This window comes from Dendrobates tinctorius, unplaced genomic scaffold (assembly GCF_039654945.1).
Source record: "Dendrobates tinctorius isolate UK_male_01 unplaced genomic scaffold, ASM3965494v1 ptg000094l, whole genome shotgun sequence".
NCBI lineage: Eukaryota > Metazoa > Chordata > Amphibia > Anura > Dendrobatidae > Dendrobates > Dendrobates tinctorius.
Window position 1 is genome coordinate 3,830,794 of NW_027361762.1, and position 20,510 is coordinate 3,851,303.

The 20,510-nt window shown below is 41.9% G+C and overlaps 1 protein-coding gene across 3 annotated transcripts in view; it reads left to right on the forward strand.

The window, feature by feature from the left end:
* The window catches only part of LOC141098687 (cytochrome P450 2D15-like), a 393,026-nt gene that overhangs the window by 191,740 nt on the left and 180,776 nt on the right, over window positions 1-20,510 (forward strand). For all 3 annotated transcript variants that reach the window (XM_073586654.1, XM_073586652.1, XM_073586653.1), the window contains one exon: window positions 10,734-10,875. In XM_073586654.1, coding sequence (XP_073442755.1) covers window positions 10,734-10,875 — 142 coding nt within the window. The remainder of the gene's footprint in view (window positions 1-10,733; window positions 10,876-20,510) is intronic.

The window sequence follows — 20,510 nt, forward strand, 5'->3', positions numbered from 1 at the left end:
CATACAAGGAACAAATACAGCCACACCATGTCCAGACCACATATTACCACCACAGTGACTCTAATAATATCACATACAAAGGACAAATACCACTGCACCATGACCAGACCACATATTACCACCAGATAGTGACCAAATAATAGCACAAACAAGGAATAAATGTCGCCACACCATGACCAGACAACATATTACCACCACATAGTGACTGAATGCTACAATACTGATTAGTAATAAAAAAACACAATACTAATATCACCATAAGTGCCACTATACACAGGAGATCTGTACTTAGCATGCAGTGTCTGTGTACAGGTAATACAGTGATCACTGGTGACATTGTACACAGGGCCGTATATAATATACAGTGTATAGTGTCACTGTATAGGTAACACACTGACTCACCAGTGACGTCTCTAGGTGAAGTCTTTCATCTGGCACAGACCACCGTCACTTCTTGCAGCCAGGGCTCGTCTCTGCAGGAAATAACACAGTTATCTAGAGCACCGCATGCAGAACACAGTTTTTTCCCAACTTCTACACCACATGAAGAAAAAAAGGCGACAGTGTCACTCTGCACAGTAATAGGACCCCCCCATTTAAAACAGTGTCCTCAAAAAATAAAATAAATACATCACTGCAGTAATAATATCCCTTAATTTACCCCTATGGTAATAAATCCCCCATCCTGGCCCCCGTATGTCTCATTCATGGCTCCAGCCATATGTTCTCCCATCCTGACCCCATACATTCTCCCATCCTGCCCTCATGAGTGTCCATTCTGCCCCATATGATCTCCCCATCCTGCCCCATCTGTCCCATGATACTGCCCCATCTGTCTCCATTGTATCTATCCTGCCCCATGATCCTGCAACGTCTGTCTCTATCCTGCCCCATGATCCTGCACCATCTGCCTCCATCCTGCCCCATGATTCTGCACCATCTGTCTCCATCCTGCCCCATGATTCTGCCCCATTTGTCTCCATCCTGCCCCATATTTCTGGCCCATCATGTCTCCATCCTGCCCCCTGTGTCTCCAATCCTGCTCCCTGTCTCCAATTCTGCCCCCTGTGTCTCCAATCATGCCCCCTGTGTCTCCAATCCTGTTGCCTGTGTCTCCAAACCTGCCCTCTGTGTCTCCAATCCTGCCTGTCTCCATTCTTCCCCGTGTTTTCCATCCCGCCCCATGTCTCCAGTCCTGCTCCCTGTGTCTCCAATCCTGCCCCCTGTCTCCAATCCTGCCCCCTGTGTCTCCAATCCTGCCCCGTGTCTCCAAACCTGTGTCTCCTATCCTTTCCTCTGTCTCCATTCTGCCCTGTGTCTCCCATCCTGCCATGTGTCTACAATCCTGCCCCCTGTCTCCAATCCTGGCCCCTGTCTCCAATCCTGCCCCCATGTCTCCAATTCTGCCCCCATGTCTCCAATCCTGCCCCCATGTCTCCAATCCTGCCCCCCGTGTCTCCAATCCTGCCCCCATATCTCCAATCCTGCCCCCATATCTCCAATTCTGCCCCTGTGTCTCCAATCTTGCCCCTGTGTCTCTAATCCTGCCCCAGGCAGGATGGACACATGTCTCCATCCTGCTGGCTTGCTGCTTTCAATAAAAATGAAAAAAAAAACCCTTTCTCTTTACCTGGCCATGCCCCTGCAGCGAGCGATTTTCCTTCCAGGCTGTAAGAGCGCACTCACTGGCGAATGACAATGATGTTAGACGCTGGCAACGTGCGTGCTGATGTCAGCTGCCAGCCACTGATTGGCATGCTGCATTAACTATTGCCATGCGGGCCCACACAACAATAGAGTAACTTAACCTGTGTCTCGGATGCAGGTTCAGTTACTTGATCAGCAGAATCCTGCCGCTGGGGCAGTGGGGACCGATCGTCCGAAGTGAAGGGGCCCGATGCGGACCCCTCTGCTGATCGGATCCCCATATGCCAGTCAGGGCAGTAATGCCCTGATAGCGGCCCTGTATACACTGTATACACATGTGGTCAAAATTGTTAGTACCCCTCGTTTAATGACAGAAAAACCAACAATGGCCACAAAAATACCTTGAATCTGACAAAAGTAATAATAAATAAAAAAAATCTATGAAAATGTACAAATAAAAGTCAGACATTGCTTTTCAACCATGCTTCCACAGAATTTAAAAAAAAAATAAAACTCATGAAATAGGCCTGGACAGAAATGATCGTACCCCTGAAAATAATATGACAAAAGGGACATGTTAAATTAAGGTGTGTCCACTAAATAGAATAACGGGTGTCTACAATCTTGTAATCAGTGACTGGGCCTGTGTATAGGGCTACAGATACTCACTGTGCTGTTTGGTGACATGGTGTGTATCACACTCAGCATGGACTAGAGGAAGCGAAGGAAAGAGTAGTCTCAGGAGATTAGAAAGAAAATTATAGACAAACATGTTAAAGGTAAAAGTTATAAGACCATCTCCAAACAGCTTGATGTTCCTGTGACTACAGTTGCACATATTATTCAGAAATTTAAATCCATGGGACTGTAGCCAACCTCCCTGGATGTGGCCGCAGGAGGAAAATTGATGACAAATCAAAGAGACAGATAATACGAATGGCAATAAAAGAGCCCAGAATAACTTCTAAACAGATTAAAGGTGAACTTCAAGCTCAAGGAACATCAGTGTCAGATCACATCATCCGTGCTTGTATAAGCCAAAGTGAACTTTATGGGAGACGACCAAGGAGGACACCATTGTTGAAAAAAAATCATAAAAAAGCCAGACTGGAATTTGCCAAACTACATGTTGACAAGCCACAAAGCTTCTAGGAGAATGTCCTATGGACAGATGAGACAAAAATGGAACTTTTTGCCAAGCACATCAGCTCTATGTTCACAGATGGAAAAATGAAGTATATCAAGAAAACAACACTGTCCCTACTGTGAAACATGGAGGAGGCTCTGTTACATTCTGGGGCTGCTTAGCACAGGGTGTCTAGAATCTGTGCAGGGTGCAATGAAATCTCAAGACTATCAAGGGATTCTAGAGAGAAATGTGCTACCCAGTGTCAGAAAGCTTGGTCTCAGTCACAGGTCATGGGTCTTGCAACAGGATAATGACCCAAAACACACAGCCAAAAATACTCAAGAATGGTTAAGAGGAAAACATTGGACTATTCTGAAGTGGCCTTCTATGAGCCCTGACTTAAATCCTATTGAGCATCTCTGGAAAGAGCTGAAACATGCCGTCTGGAAAAGGAAACCTTCAAACACGAGACAACTGGAGCAGTTTGCTCATGAGGAGTGGGCTAAAATAGCTGTTGAGATGTGCAGAAGTCACATTGACAGTTACAGGAATCGTTTGATTGCAGCGATTGCCTCAAAAGGTCGTGCAACAAAATATTAAGTTAAGGGTACCATCATTTCTGTCCAGGCCTATTTCATGAGTTTTATTTTTCAAACAATACTGTGGAAGCATGGTTGAAAAGCAATGTCTGACTTTCATTTGTTCATTTTCATAGATTTTTTTATTTATTATTACTTTTGTTAGATTCAAGTAATTTCTGTGAACATTGTGGGTTTTTCCGTCATTAAACGAGGGGTACCAACAGTTTTGACCATGTGTATATATATGTGAACAACGACAGAGCAAAGTCCAGCAATAACGTGAGCAATCCAGGATGCTGTTAAAAAAAATTTTTCTCTTTCTTTTTATTCATAAATCCATTAAAATACAATGGTCCAAGCAGTTCAAAACAGCAATAACGCAGGAAAGTAGTGCAGATAGGACTACGCGTTTCAGCGGTAAAACCCGCCTTCTTCACGGTCCAGAATCACATTGTGGGTTTTTCCGTCATTAAACGAGGGGTACCAACACTTTGACCATGTGTATGTATATACACTCACTGGCCACTTTATTAGGTACACCATGCTAGTAACGGGTTGGACCACCTTTTGCCTTCAGAACTGCCTCAATTCTTCGTGGCAGAGATTCAACAAGGTGCTGGAAGCATTCCTCAGAGATTTTGGACCATATTGACATGATGGCATCACACAGTTGGCGCAGATTTGTCGGCTGCACATCCCTGATGCGAATCTCCCGTTCCACCACATCCCAAAGATGCTCTATTGGATTGAGATCTGGTGACTGAGGAGGCCATTTGAGTACAGTGAACTCATTGTCATGTTCAAGAAACCAATCTGAGATGATTCGAGCTTTATGACATGGCGCATTATCCTGCTGAAAGTAGCCATCAGATGTTGGGTACATTGTGGTCATAAAGGGATGGACATGGTCAGCAACAATACTCAGGTAGGCTGTGGCGTTGCAACGATGCTCAATTGGTACCAAGGGGCCCAAAGAGTGCCAAGAAAAAATTCCCCACACCATGACACCACCACCACCAGCCTGAACCGTTGATACAAGGCAGGATGGATCCATGCTTTCATGTTGTTTACGCCAAATTCTGACCCTACCATCCCAATGTCGCAGCAGAAATCGAGACTCATCAGACCAGGCAACGTTTTTCCAATCTTCTACTGGCCAATTTTGATGAGCTTGTGCAAATTGTAGCCTCAGTTTCCTGTTCTTAGCTGAGAGGAGTGGTACCCAGTGTGGTCTTCTGCTGCTGTAGCCCATCTGCCTCAAAGTTCGACACACTGTGCGTTCAGAGATGCTCTTCTGCCTACCTTGGTTGTAACGGGGGGCAATTTGAGTCACTGTTGCCTTTCTATCAGCTCGAACCAGTCTGCCCATTCGCCTCTGACCTCTGGCATCAACAAGGCATTTCCGGCCACAGAACTGCCGCTCACTGGATTTTTTTTCTTTTTCGGACCATTCTCTGTAAACCCTAGAGATGGTTGTGCGTGAAAATCCCAGTAGATCAGCAGTTTCTGAAATACTCAGACCAGCCCTTCTGACACCAACAATCATGCCACGTTCAAAGGCACTCAAATCACCTTTCTTCCCCATACTGATGCTCGGTTTGAACTGCAGGAGATTGTCTTGACCATGTCTACATGCCTAAATGCACTGAGTTGCCGCCATGTGATTGGCTGATTAGAAATTAAGTCTTAACACACAGTTGGACAGGTGTACCTAATAAAGTGGCCAGTGAGTGTATATATATATATATATATATATATATATATATACACACATACACACACACACACACGTGCTCCTCACTAAATTGCTATACCATCAAACACTTCATTTAATTCAGTTCTTCAATACAAAAATGTTGATGGTTATGGCTTACAGCCAATGAAAATCAACAAGTCATTATCTCAGTAAATTGGAATAATTAAAACAAAAAACACCCACAAAGGCTTCAATAGTATTTAAAAAGGTCCTTTAGTCTGTTTCATTAGGTTCCACAATCATGGGGAAGACTACTGACTTGAAAAATGTCCAGAAGGCAGTCATTGACACACTACACAAGGAGGGTAAGCAGCAAAAGGTAATTGCTAAAGAAGCTGGCTTTTTACAGAGTGCTATATCCAAGCATATTAATAGAAACTCACCTGACTTTAACCCCATAGAGAATCGATGGTAGATGGGGTATTGTCTAGAGGATGAGGGCCACCAGTCCCAACAATGCAGATGAGCTTGAAGCTGCTATCAAAGCAACATGGGCTTCCATAACACCTCAGCAGTGCCACAGGCTGATCGCCTCCATGCCACACCACACTGATGCAGTAATTGATGCAAAAGGAGCCCCAACCAAGTATTGAGTGCATTTACTGAACAAACATTTCAGTAGGCCAACATTTTGGATTTTAAAATCATTTTTCAAGCTTGTTTTATAAAGTATTCTAATTTACTGAGATACTGTAATACCTTTTAGGTTTTCATTGACCGTGACCCATAATTATCAACATTAACAGAAATAAACACTTGAAATACATCACTCTGTTTGTAATGACTATATAATATATGGGTTTCAATTTTGGTATTGTAGAACTGAGATAAATTAACTTTTTGATGAAATTCTAATTTAGTGAGAAGCATTTGTATGTATATATACAACCCCTGGCAAAAATTATGGAATTATGAAAAAATATGCAAATAGTCCGGATCTCAATCCAATAGAAAATCTTTGGTGGAAGTTGAAGAAAATGGTCAATGACAAGGCTCCAACCGGCAAAGCTGATCTGGCAACAGTAATCAGAGAAAGTTGGAGCCAGAATGGTGAAGAGTACTGTTTGACACTCATTAAGTCCATGCCTCAGAAACTGCAAGATGTTATAAAGGCCAGAGGTGATGCAACAAAATACTAGTGATGTGTTGGAGTGGTTTTTTTGTTGGTTTGTTTTTCATGATTCCATAATTTTTTCCCTCAGAATTGAGTGATTCCATAATTTTTCCCCTATGCTTGGTTTAAAAAAGTAACCATTACTGACTACCACATTTTTTGTTCTTGATTTCTTTTAGTGTTTCTTAACCCTTTCATAACCGGAGCTCTTTTCGATTTTTCGTTTTCGTTTTTCGCTCCCCTTCTTCCCAGAGCCATAACTTTTTTATTTTTCCATCAATATGGCCATGTGAGGGCTTATTTTTTGCAGGACGAGTTGTAATTTTGAATGACATCATTGGTTTTAGCTTGTCATGTACTCGAAAACGGGAAAAAAATTCAAAGTGCGGTGAAATTGCAAAAAGAAGTGCAATCCCATACTTGTTTTTTGCTTGGCTTTTTTGCTAGGTTCAATAAATGCAAAAACTGACCTGCCATTATGATTCTCCAGGTAATTACGAGTTCATAGACACCAAACATATCTATGTTCTCTTTTATCTAAGTGGTGAACAAAAAATCCAAAATTTGCTAAAAAAAAAGTGCAATTTTCCGAGACTCGTAGCGTCTGCATTTTTCGTGATCTTGGGTCGGGTGGGGGCTTATTTTTTGCAGGCCGAGGTGACGTTTTTAATGATACCACTTTTGTGCAGATACGTTCTTTTGATCACCTGTTATTGCATTTTAATGCAATGTCGCGGAGACCAAAAAATCGTAATTCTGGCGTTTTGAATTTTTTTCTTGCTACGCCGTTTAGCGATCAGGTTAATGCTTTTTTTATTGATAGATCGGGCGATTCTGAATGCGGCGATACCTAATATGTGTATGTGGGATTTTTTTTATTGTTTTATTTTGATTGGGGCGAAGGGGGGTGATTTGAACTTTTAGGTTTTTTTATTTTTTTTATTTTTAAACTTTTTTTTTACTTTTGGCATTCTTCAATAGCCTCCATAGGAGGCTTGAAGCATGCACAAGTCGATCGGCTCTGCTACATATGGGCGATGAGCGGATCGCCCATATGTAGCAGATATACTGTTGTGCTTTGAGCGCTGGCCACCGGGCGGCGCTCAAAGCGATATGCCTGGAACCACCATAGAGGTCTCTATGAGACCTCTGGTTGTCCAGGCAATGCGATGCCGACCCCCGATCACGTGACAGGGGTCGGCGATGAGCTCACTTCCGGTCCGACGGCCGGAAGCGCTAGTTAAGTGCCCGCAGGATTTAACTAGATAATAGGCGCGGGCGGACGGCGATTCCATTTGCGCCTGTTGCGGTCACATGTCAGCTGTTTCTAACAGCTGACATGTCGCGTCTTTGAGCTGGGCTCACCGCCGGAGCCCACCTCAAAGCAGGGGAGTCTCACCGCTGACGTACTATCCCGACAGCGGTCAGAAAGGGGTTAAAGCCAGAAAGTTGCCATTTGAATTGACCTTTGTTTTGTGCCATGTCTGTGATCTGCTTTTTTTCTACAAAATTAAACAACTGAATGAAGATCCTCCAAGGCCAGTGATTCCATTATTTTTGCCAGGGGTTGTAAATACTGTATATATATACAGTACAGACCAAAAGTTTGGACACACCTTCTCATTCAAAGAGTTTTCTTTATTTTCATGACTATGAAAATCGTAGATTCACTCTGAAGGCATCAAAACTATGAATTTACATATGTGGAATTATATAATTAACAAAAAGTGTGAAACAACTGAAAATACTGTATGTCTTACGTATATTCTAGGTTCTTCAAAGTAGCCACCTTTTGCTTTGATTACTGCTTTGCACACTCTTGGCATTCTCTTGATGAGCTTCAAGAGGTTGTCACCAGAAATGGTTTTCACTTCACAGGTGTGCCCTGTCAGGTTTAATAAGTGGGATTTCTTGCCTTATAAATGGGGTTGGGACCATCAGTTGTGTTGTGGAGAAGTCTGGTGGATACACACCTGATAGTCCTACTGAATAGACTGTTAGCTGCTTTTTTCTTGCCATAATACAAATTCTATGTAAAGAAAAACGAGTGGCCATCATTACTTTAAGAAATGAAGGTCAGTCAGCCCCCAAAAATTGGGAAAACTTTGAAAGTGTCCCCAAGTGCAGTGGCAAAAACCATCAAGTGCTACAAAGAAACTGGCTCACATGAGGACCGCCCCAGGAAAGGAAGACCAAGAGTCACCTCTGCTGCGGAGGATAAGTTCATCTGAGTCACCAGCCTCAGAAATTGCAGGTTAACAGCAACTCAGAATAGAGACCAGGTCAATGCCACACAGAGTTCTAGCAGCAGACACATCTCTACAACAACTGTTAAGAGGAGACTTTGTGCAGCAGGCCTTCATGGTAAAATAGCTGCTAGGAAACCACTGCTAAGGACAGGCAGCAAGCAGAAGAGACTTGTTTGGCCTAAAGAACACAAGGAATGGACATTAGACAAGTGGAAATCTGTGCTTTGGTCTGATGAGTCCAAATTTGAGATCTTTGGTTCCAACCACCGTGGCTTTGTGCGACTCAGAAAAGGTGAACGGATGGACTCTACATGCCTGGTTCCCAGTTAGCAGCAAACTAGTAAATATAATTCTTAAGGTATAAAACTAATAAACTTTATTATAACCTCTTAAAAAGGAACACCAGTTCCTAATAAAAGTGCACGTAAGACAAGAAGACAACACAAAATACACACAATGCCGCACAATTGATTATGCAGTAGGTGGAACCCACATAAGCTCTTCTTTACCAGGTTGTTAAATATGCCAGCACCTAAAGAAATGCTCAAAAACATCATTCATTATCCTCACTGGTATCAGGCTTTCTTATTTGAGCAAATGGAGCCACCAGTAGCCTTCCTCTTGTTTCTCCACACAGATTATTGGAATGTTACATATACGTTATGGTATATATAAACAAAATAAATATGAGCCAAGAAGGAACCCAGCACTGACTATGATATGAGTGAGATCCTTCCTTGATACATGTGGAATATGCAAACTTGAAAGTAGAGAGGGTGAAGGAGTATACCTGATATACGCTCTATGGGGAATTAATGTATATTGAAATAATGAAGCCCAGTTTGCATAATTATGCCACAGTTATTTGTCTGCTGGTAATTTTGTTCATGGTATTATGAGTGGTCTGAGTCTTTGGATGTAATATCACTTAGCTCATATATTATTTTGGTGTTACTTTTTAAGAGGTTATAATAAAGTTTATTAGTGTTATACCTTAAGAATTACGTTTACTAGTTTGCTGCTAACTGATACATTTTGGCTAGTATACCACTTGCTATTTCATGCCTGGTTCCCACCGTGAAGCATGGAGGAGGAGGTGTGATGGTGTGGGGGTGCTTTTCTAGTGACACTGTTGGGGATTTATTCAAAATTGAAGGCATACTGAACCAGCATGGCTACCACAGCATCTTGCAGCGGCATGCTATTCCATCCGATTTGTGTTTAGTTGGACCATCATTTATTTTTCAACAGGACAATGACCCCAAACACACCTCCAGGCTGTGTAAGGACTATTTGACCTAGAAGGAGAGTGATGGGGTGCTACGCCAGATGACCTGGCCTCCACAGTCACCAGACCTGAAACCAATCGAGATGGTTTGGGGTGAGCTGGACCACAGAGTGAAGGCAAAAGGGCCAACAAGTTCTAAGCATCTCTGGGAACTCCTTCAAGACTGTTGGAAGACCATTTCCAGTTACAACCTCTTGAAGCTCATCAAGAGAATGCCAAGAGTGTGCAAAGCAGTAATCAAAGCAAAAGGTGGCTACTTTGAAGAACCTAGAATATAAGACATATTTTCAGTTGTTTCACACTTTTCTGTTAATTATAAAATTCCACATGTGATAATTGATAGCCTTCAGAGTGAATCTACAATTTTCATAGTCATGAAAATAAAGAAAACTCTTTGAATGAGAAGGTGTGTCCAAACTTTTGGTCTGTACTCTATATATATATATATATATATATATATAGACACTGTACATATAGCAGCTGGTTGACAGTAATAGTATTATATATTATTTTTTGAAGTGTTCTGTGCTGGAGACATAGCAGATCTACTGAAAGAGATAAGTGACAAATGTTTATTTGTAAAAAGCAGAGATAATTCTGGCCTGTCTAAAGCCCCCGTCACACATAACGATGTCCCAGCGATCCCACCAATGATCCGACATGATGGGATCTCTGGGACATTGTTAGGCTAATCGCTGGTGACATAGACAGCCCCAGCGATCAGCGACGCTGGACGCTGGTTTCTAATGTAAACGTCGGGTATCCAGAAGCCGTGGCTCCTGGATACCCGCTGTTTACCTTGGAAACCGGCGCACACGCTGGTTTCCAAGGTAAACATCGGGTATCTAGGAGCCGCGTGACTCCTGGATACCCGACGTTTACATTAGAAACCAGCGTCCAGCGTCGCTGATCGCTGGGGCTGTCTATGTCACCAGCAAGCACCACATTACTATAACTGATTTCTTCTAGGTAAAAGAAGATGTTTCCAGTAGTTTTAATGAAGCAAACCTGCTCTTGACAACATATGATTTATTTATCGCTGGGTCAGAAACTACAGGTGTCACCCTGAGGTGGGCAGTGCTGTTTATGATCCTCTACCCAGATGTACAATGTGAGTAAAACATATATTAAGGTGTAGTAATCACATAGTAAGATATACTGTAGAGGGTTTTGGTTTAGGGGGGGCGAAACCTCTGAGTGGGCCCCTAACCAGGTAACATAGATTTCAAATATGGTGGCATATAAAATAGGGACTCTTTTCAGCCTGGGGCGATCAAAAGACACTGGCCCATGTGTTGCTGTAAAAAGGGTCATGGAGGCCGTCATATGTCTCCCCCTGTTTGAACAGTATTCATATTAAATGCATGTCATGATTGTTAATGTAGTAATTTACTGTTGCTGTATTGTGTTTAGAGATAGGGATATCATAGGACAATAGTGGCACTAGAATAGTGGAGGCATACTAGAGATAGAGAATGAGAGTGTTAGGATAGAATAGTTAGCATTAGGGGTTTTCCAGCTGGGAGGAGTTACAGATGGGTGGATCATAGAGCAGTGGGACATAGTGAGGCACTTTCTGGTTTAGGGGGAGTTGATATGCAGCAGTGAACAAGGACTGTCTGATAGCCATGGGGATAAGGTTGCTTCTGCAAGAATGGGCCCCAGGCTGAGGAGCGTGCAAGCGGTCACCACCTGAAATAGTAACTATTCCAAGGAGGATCTGGGGCCTACAGTCGGGATTAGGCACAACTGAGATGGCGAGCCTTTTGCCTTTTCTTATTGAGACCAGACAAGGGAAATGGGAGGAAGCTGGTGGACCTAAAGGCATGGACGTCACAGACGGGACAGGAATCGTCCAGTGAGACAGAGATTGCCAGAAGAGACAGAGATTGTCAGATAGGACAGGGATTGTCCATCGAGGCAGAGATTGCCAGAAGAGACAGTGATTGCTAGGGAAGCTTTAGGAATGTCATTGCAAAAGAACTGTACTGCATCTGTAACAAAAACCCTGTTATTAAGTAAAGTTGAACTGTTAAGCATAGACATAGATTCTGTAGTCGTTTGAGAAAACCAGGAATCAGAAGTCAAGATGTTTGAACCAGAAGGAACCCCGGAATATAAAATGAGTGTTCTACTTTATGCTTCCTTTGTGGGGAGCCAGGGTGTGTTGACATAGCAGATCCTCGCCACGATTACCACCCTGGCCTCCTTACATTGCGGTGGCCCACCTTTGGCCTGCTTATCTCTGGCCACTGCATTAAAGCAGCAGAGATAACAGGCTTTAAAAACAGGCTAGAACTTGGGAAAGGAATGAAGCTTGCTGCATAAATATGGGAGCAGAACCAAGCTTACTGCATGCATAGATACTGCAACAGCAGCAAGCTGACTATATAGACATGAGAACGGAACCAAGATTACTACATAGATACGGGAACTGAAAGGATCTTACTGAAGAGATATGGGAGCAGTACCGAGCTTACTGCAGAAATATGGGAGCAGAACCAAGCTTACTAAGTCTACTACATAGATACAGCAACAGAACCAAGCATCCTACATAGAAACAGGAACAGAACCAAGCTTATATGGTACCAAAATACAGATTACTACTTAGATACGGTATCAGAACCAAGCTTACTGCTTAGATATGGTACCATAACTGAGCCTGCTATATAGATAAGGGAACATAACCAGCTTACTACATAGATACAGTACCATAACCCAGCTCTTTAAATATAGAAAAGTTACCTAGAGAGGCCCTTTTGAACACCATCTTTAAAAAAAATACCTTTTGAAAAATTTATTTTTACCTTCAAAATATTTTCAGATGCTGTGTTAGTATACAGCTTTTTAAATACTTTCTGGGTCTGTCACATCAGTGCTCCATATACAATTTGAATAAAAACAATCACATGCCAAAATTTTTCTTTTTTGGTAAACTCAACTGAAACAATGAGAGAAGCAGAAGAGAAAGTGCTTGTCTCTGTAAAAATTGCATATGGAGCGGTGATGTGACGAGAACAGAGAGTAAAAATGAACAAATCCTAATAGTACATTACACAATGTTAAGAGTCAATGAAATTCTACAAATGTTCTAGATACCTCTTTAACTCCTTAACCCCCAAGGGAGGTTTGCACATTAATGACCGGGCCAATTTTTACAATTCTGACCACTGTACCTTTATGAGGTAATAACTCTGGAAAGCTTCAATGGATCTTGGTGATTCTGAGACTGTTTTATTGTGACATATTTTACTTCACTTCAGTGGTAAAATTTCTTCGATATAACTTGCGTTATATTTGTGAAAAAATGGAAATTCGACGAAAATTTGGAAAATTTTGCAATTTTCAAATGTTTAATTTTTATGCGCTTAAAACAGAGAAATATGTCACACAAAATAATTAATAAACAACATTTACCACGTGTCTACTTTACATCAGCACAATTTTGGAAACAACATTTTTTTTGTTAGGAAGTTATAAGGGTTAAAAGTTGACCAGCAATTTCTCATTTTTACAACAAAATTTACAAAACCTTTTTTTTTAGGGACCAACTCACATTTGAAGTCACTTTGAGGGGTCTATATGGCAGAAAATACCCAAAAGTGACACCATTCTAATAACTGCACCCCTCAAGGTGCTCAAAACTACATTCAAGAAGATTATTAACCCTTCAGGTGTTTCACAGGAGCAGAAGCAATGTAGAACAAAACAATGAACATTTAACTTTTTAGTCAAAAAATGATCTTTTAATACTTTATTGTTCAAATAATAAACGACACCTGCACTACAGTATGGCTGATGGAATATTTCCACAGATCTGGTCAACACACAAAACTTTTTTTTTTTTTTACTATACTGGTCATTAAGTGCCTACAGTTTTTTTTATGATATAAACTTAAGTTAGATACAGTTTATACAGTTTACATCTGCATTAATTTTATATGCAAAGCTATGGAAATGTATATTTGGAGTTTTCTAGTTTTTATTGTCACTCCATTTCCGTTCCCTTCCCTTTCCTCCCCCTCTCCTAATTGTAAACCCCTCCCCCTTTTCCTAAAATCTTACATTTCCCTCCTCACTCCTCCCCTTATTAAAACTTTAAAATCAATAAAAACAGTTAAGTGCAAAAAAATATCTTTTAGAAACAATTTCTTTTATTTTCCCAAGGTGTTCCAGACCCCAAAAGTTGTTGTCCTATTTTTCTTGAGTACGCTTATACCCCATATGTGGGGGGCACTGTTTGGGTGCACGGCAGGGCTCGGAAGGGAAGGAGCGCCTTTTGACTTTTTCAACCTAAAATTGACTGGAATTGAAATCGGACGCCATGTCGCGTTTGACGAACCCCTGATGTGCCTAAACAGTGGAAACCCCCCACAAGGGTCCAAATTTTGGAAACTAGACCCCCCTATGGTACGCTCGTATCCCATATGTGGGAAAAAAAACTGTTTGGGCACACGTCGGGGCTCAAAAGGGAAGTAGTGACATTTTGGAATGCAGACTTTGGTGGAATGGTCTGCAGGCATCATGTTCTGTTTGCAAAGTCCCTGATGTGCCTAAACAGTTGAAAGCACCACAAGTGACATAATTTTGGAACCTAGACCCCCGAGGAACTTATCTAGATGTGCCCACTTTGGAACTAATCTGTTTCCTGTAAAGTAAATTAGTAGTGCATGGAGGTGTGGTACAATTTGAAGCAATCCTTCATTCACAGGCCAGGTTTTTCGGGGCAGGTGTTGCATTGCTAAATGGTGTCCTTGCGTATTTCCCTTTTGGGAACACACTCAGCACCTTTTTTGCGACTTAACTTTTCTTCCAGTTGGTGTGACCACCCCCGGAAATGTTGACCTGGTACAATACGAGCACCTCCTGTTCCAGAAGTCAATGAAGATGAATAGTCCAGCTGGTGCAAAAAGGCTGATTTATTCAAAAATGTAATAAAAATGACATACCGCAGAGGCAATGTGGTAACGCAGCAAGCGTTTCGAACACGAGCTGTGTTGTTTGTCAGAGCTGCATGAGAATGGCAATGAAACAATTTAGACACACATAGTAGAAAAAACATTCCTCCAACAAGTCACATGATTAAAAACAAGAAATTAACATCAAGTGCAAAAAAGTTAAAAAAAACAAAAATAGATATCTTTAAACAAATAAGCAAAGAGCAGGCAGGGACTTAATAATGAAATAATTCTCTACGGAGATTTAAACCAAGGGGGTTACAAGTATTTAGGTGAAACATGCAAAACGCCTCCTGGTGCCGGAGACGCTTCCGAATATCTCCTCCTCTCAATAACGGATAAACCTGTTCAATGGCAAAGGCTTGGAATGAAGCAGTGTTGCGTTCATGATGTTGCACAAAATGTCTGGAAGCCTGGGACATTGTACGAAAAGAATCAGAAGAGTTATAAATATCGCTCAAATGCTCAGAAATGTGCTTTTTTGAATTTCGAATAGTGCAGCCAACATACATTTTGTTTCAAATAGAACAAATGATAATGTAAACAAAATTTTCACTATTGCAATTTAGAAACTGCTTTATATTAAATTGTTCAGATGCATCAGAACTGGAAAAAAATGTTGTAGTTAAAGCAAACTTGCACATTCTACATCGACTCACACCGCATTTATAAAAGCCCTTACAACTGAGCCAGGTGAAGCCAATGTGTCTATTTTTAATGTGTCATCCTGATAAAACATTACCCAAAGTCTGTGCACGTTTGGCCACTACAGCACACCCTGGTTCCAAAATCTTGGACAACAGTGTATCTTCTTCTAAAAGAGGAAGATATTTAAAAACTATTTTTAGGATATCATGAAATTGGGACTGTACTGTAAAGATAGTACAGGTTTTTTCTCCCATTTTTTCCTGTGCGATACAATATTGTCTAAAAGATCAGTGTGTTTTTTCTTTTCAACTATTTTTTTTTGCCCTATTTAGCATCCAATTCGGATATCCTCTATTTCTTAGTTTTTTCACTTTCCTGAAGTTCACCCCTTAGGCTAGTTTCACACTTGCTTTTTTTTGCAGCGCGTTTTTCCCGCAAAAAAACGCATTGAAAAAACGCATACATAAGCATACAACTGCTGCGTTTTTTTCAAGCATTTTTATGAGCATGCATGAAAAAAACGCAGCGTTTTTATGCGTTTGTATGCGTTTTTAGCGCGTTTTTACCGCGTTTGCGTTTTTTTCCAACATTTTTAGGTGGCCCCTCACACTACCCAAACCATGACTTTACTAACCCTAACCCTGACCCTAACCCTAACCCTAACCCTGACCCTAACCCTAACCCTAACCCTGACCCTAACCCTTAACCAAATCATACTTAACCCTAACCCAAACCCTAAACCCTAACTAACCCTAACCCTAACCCTAACCCTGACCCTAACCCTAACCCTAACCCTAACCCTAACCCTGACCCTAACCCTTAACAAAACCATACTTAACCCTAACCCTGACCCTAACCCTAACCCTAACCCTAACCCTAACCCTGGTTCCAAAATCTTGGACAACAGTGTATCTTCTTCTAAAAGAGGAAGATATTTAAAAACTATTTTTAGGATATCATGAAATTGGGACTGTACTGTAAAGATAGTACAGGTTTTTTCTCCCATTTTTTCCTGTGCGATACAATATTGTCTAAAAGATCAGTGTGTTTTTTCTTTTCAACTATTTTTTTTTGCCCTATTTAGCATCCAATTCGGATATCCTCTATTTCTTAGTTTTTTCACTTTCCTGAAGTTCACCCCTTAGGCTAGTTTCACACTTGCTTTTTTTTGCAGCGCGTTTTTCCCGCAAAAAAACGCATTGAAAAAACGCATACATAAGCATACAACTGCTGCGTTTTTTTCAAGCATTTTTATGAGCATGCATGAAAAAAACGCAGCGTTTTTATGCGTTTGTATGCGTTTTTAGCGCGTTTTTACCGCGTTTGCGTTTTTTTCCAACATTTTTAGGTGGCCCCTCACACTACCCAAACCATGACTTTACTAACCCTAACCCTGACCCTAACCCTAACCCTAACCCTGACCCTAACCCTAACCCTAACCCTGACCCTAACCCTTAACCAAATCATACTTAACCCTAACCCAAACCCTAAACCCTAACTAACCCTAACCCTAACCCTAACCCTGACCCTAACCCTAACCCTAACCCTAACCCTGACCCTAACCCTTAACAAAACCATACTTAACCCTAACCCTGACCCTAACCCTAACCCTAACCCTGACCCTGACCCTAACCCTTAACCAAACCATACTTAACCCTAATCCTGACCCTAACCCTGACCCTAACCCTAACCCTAACCCTAACCCTGACCCTAACCCTTAACAAAACCATACTAACCCTAATCCTGACCCTAACCCTGACCCTAATCCTTAACAAAACCATACTTAACCCTAATCCTGACCCTAACCCTGACCCTAACCCTAACCCTAACCCTAACCCTGACCCTAACCCTAACCCTAACCCTAACCCTGACCCTAACCCTTAACAAAACCATACTTAACCCTAATCCTGACCCTAACCATGACCCTAATCCTTAACAAAACCATACTTAACCCTAATCCTGACCCTAACCCTGACCCTAACCCTAACCCTAACCCTAACCCTGACCCTAACCCTAACCCTAACCCTGACCCTAACCCTTAACAAAACCATACTTAACCCTAATCCTGACCCTAACCATGACCCTAATCCTTAACAAAACCATACTTAACCCTAACCCTGACCCAAACCCCAACCCTAACCCTGACCCTGACCATAACCCTAACCCTAAACCCCCTTAACTAACCCTAACTCTAACCCAAACCCCTAAATTCCATGGTTTAAAAAAAAAAACGCATATGCAAAAAAACGCATACATGAGCATGCCAGTGCGCACATATGCGCATCCATAGGCTATAATGGCCATTTTTAGCGCAAAACGTGCGCATATGTGCGCATGCGCTTTTTTGCAGGGCCAAAAAATGCAACATGCTGCGTCTGGAAAATCCCAACGCACACCCCAAAAAAACGCAGCGCATGAAAATCGCATACATGCGCTTACCAGCGCGCAGGTATGCGCACCCATGTTAAATATAGGGGAAAAAACGCATGCGCAGGTGTGCGTTTTTTTCCAGCGCTAAAAAACGCAAATGTGAAACCAGCCTTAGCTTAATAATATTGTTGCAATTGCATTTAATGCGAGTAAATTCCCCCACAGGTACAGATTTAATTGTATGTTTTGGATGACAACTAGACGCATGTAAGATGCTATTACCAGACAATGGTTTACAAAAGGTAGAAGTTGAAATAGTATTACCTGTGCCCACCAATTGAAGATTCATGAGTGGTTGATGTAGAAGAAAGCCTGTAAACATTGCTATTAATATACTGTACAAAATCCGGTATGGGAGAGGTATTCCCCCTCCAAATGAACAAGAGATCGTCAATGAATCTCCCATACCAATACAAACTAGTAATGAATGGATTAGTGTTTACATAAAGACAATTTAACTCCCAATAAGACATAACCAAATTATCAAGGGAGGGGGAAAATTTTGCCCCCAATGAAATTCCCTTGCACTGCAAATAAGACTGATTGTCAAAAAGGAAAAAATTGTGTGTCATAAGAAAAAAAAACAAATCCAAAATATAATTACAAAGATCTTGAGAATAATTGCTGTAACGAAATAAATGATACTTTAATGCTTCTAGAGCAACTTGACAGGGAATGCAGGTGTAAAGTGACACCACGTCACAGCTAAGCCAGGAGCAAGTGGAATCCCTGGTCACCCGTGAAAGTTGTTCAAGAACATCACGATAGTCCTTAATGAAACCGCAAGATCATTGGACTAGAGGCTACAACATGGAATCCAGCCATTCACCTGCTCGCTCAGTGACTGAGCCCAATCCCTGAAATAACAGGTCTCATTGGCGGTGGAAAAAGGAGCCCGTTCCTTCCGGAGTGCCAAATATCAGGGCCTTAACCACTACCTCCCGGAACTGAAGGTACGACGTATCAGTGTGGCGTGCACATCATGACAGCAGGAAAGCGTTGAGCATTGCCATTTGTATGATGTGCACGGCCAGCTTTTTGTACCACACCCTGGTCTTTCTCAAAGCATTGTACAGTTGGAGGAGTTGATGTGAGAGAACAACACCCCCATGTTTTTGTTGTACCCCACTACACAGGTTGGTTTGCTGACTTGTGTAGAGGTACCCCGTACAGTGCTGAGGGTGCTGCCATCACCGTGTATGGTGGTCAAGAGAAAGACATCCCTCTTGTCCTTGTACTTGACCACCAGCAGGTGGTCGTTACATTGGGCTCTGCTCTAACCTTTTCTGAGCATCTGCCCAAGTAGTGTCTTCAGGAGGCCGCTCTGATTTTTGCGGACAGTACCACAGGCTGCAGTACCTTATGCAGAGAGGGATTTGTAGAGTGGGACAATGGTATAAAAGTTATCAGTGTAGAGGTGATAACCTTTATCCAGCAGTGGGTGCACCAAATCCCACACAATTTTCCCAATTACTCCCAGGACAGGAGGACACTCAGGAGGTTCAATCCTGGTGTCCTTTCCTTCGTACACTCTAAACCTGTTGGTGTACCCTGAGGTACTCTCACACAATTTGTAGAGTTTGATTCCGTACCTGGCTCTCTTACTGGGCAGGTACTGACGGAATCCGAGCCTTCCCTTAAAATGAATTAAGGACTCATCCACGCATAAGTCCCTTTGGGGCACATACACTTCAGAAAACTTTTTGTTGAAGTGTTCGATGACTGGCGGAACTTTGAACAAATGGTCAAAGTTGGAGTCATCTCGTGCGGGACACTGTGCATTATCAGTATAATGCAGGAATTTGTGGATGGCCTCAAAACACGTCCCGGCCGTGACCATTCGGAACACTGGGGTTCATATCAACACTCCAATATTGCCGAAGTTCTGGTTTCTTCAGGATCCCCATGTGCAGGACCAGGCCTCAAAACTGCATCATTTCAACTGCAAACGATGAAATACAAAAATATATATTAGTTTTATTAAATATCATATAAAGTGCACAAAAGTCATAATAAGATGCCAATTACTCCTCCAACAAAGATGGAAAAAACCCCTCATATATATGGTAGGTTCCACAATTGTAACTGCGTACTCAAGATGTATGTATCCCTAGCAAACTATAATGCCTAGTGGTTGGAGGAGTGGGCTGTCGTGGGTGTGTTTTCATCTGCATATTAATTGGCACCTTATTATGACTTTTGTGCATGTTATATGATATTTAATAAAACTAATATATATTTTTGTATTTCATCGTTTGCAGTTTTCTCTAGTTTTCATTCAGTTGTTGGAGCTGATGTGGCCTCTCGCAGGGGTGGACAAATGTATTTGTTTCTACCTTCTGGTACTGTAGCAGCCTATAAGGGATTTCTATTGTTATCATTTCAACTGCGTCTACAGGAGACCAGTTAGAATATGATGAACCGGGGTTTTGCGCCAAAAATTGACGAGCGTACAAATTAGTTTGCTCTATCATGAGGTTAATAAAATCCTCAGAGAAAAAGATTTTGAAAAAGTTAATAACGGTAAGGCTGGTGGTGTCAAACTTGATTCCTGATTCTGCAACAAAATCAGGAATCAGTGGCTCATAATTTTTGGGGGGTGAGGTCTATACAGGGTCCGCAATGGGGTTCACTGGTTCAGGTTCTGCAATGGCGGGCGCTGCCTCATCTTCTGTCCTGGGGCGTCTGCGTGGCGGTTCCGAAGGACCCC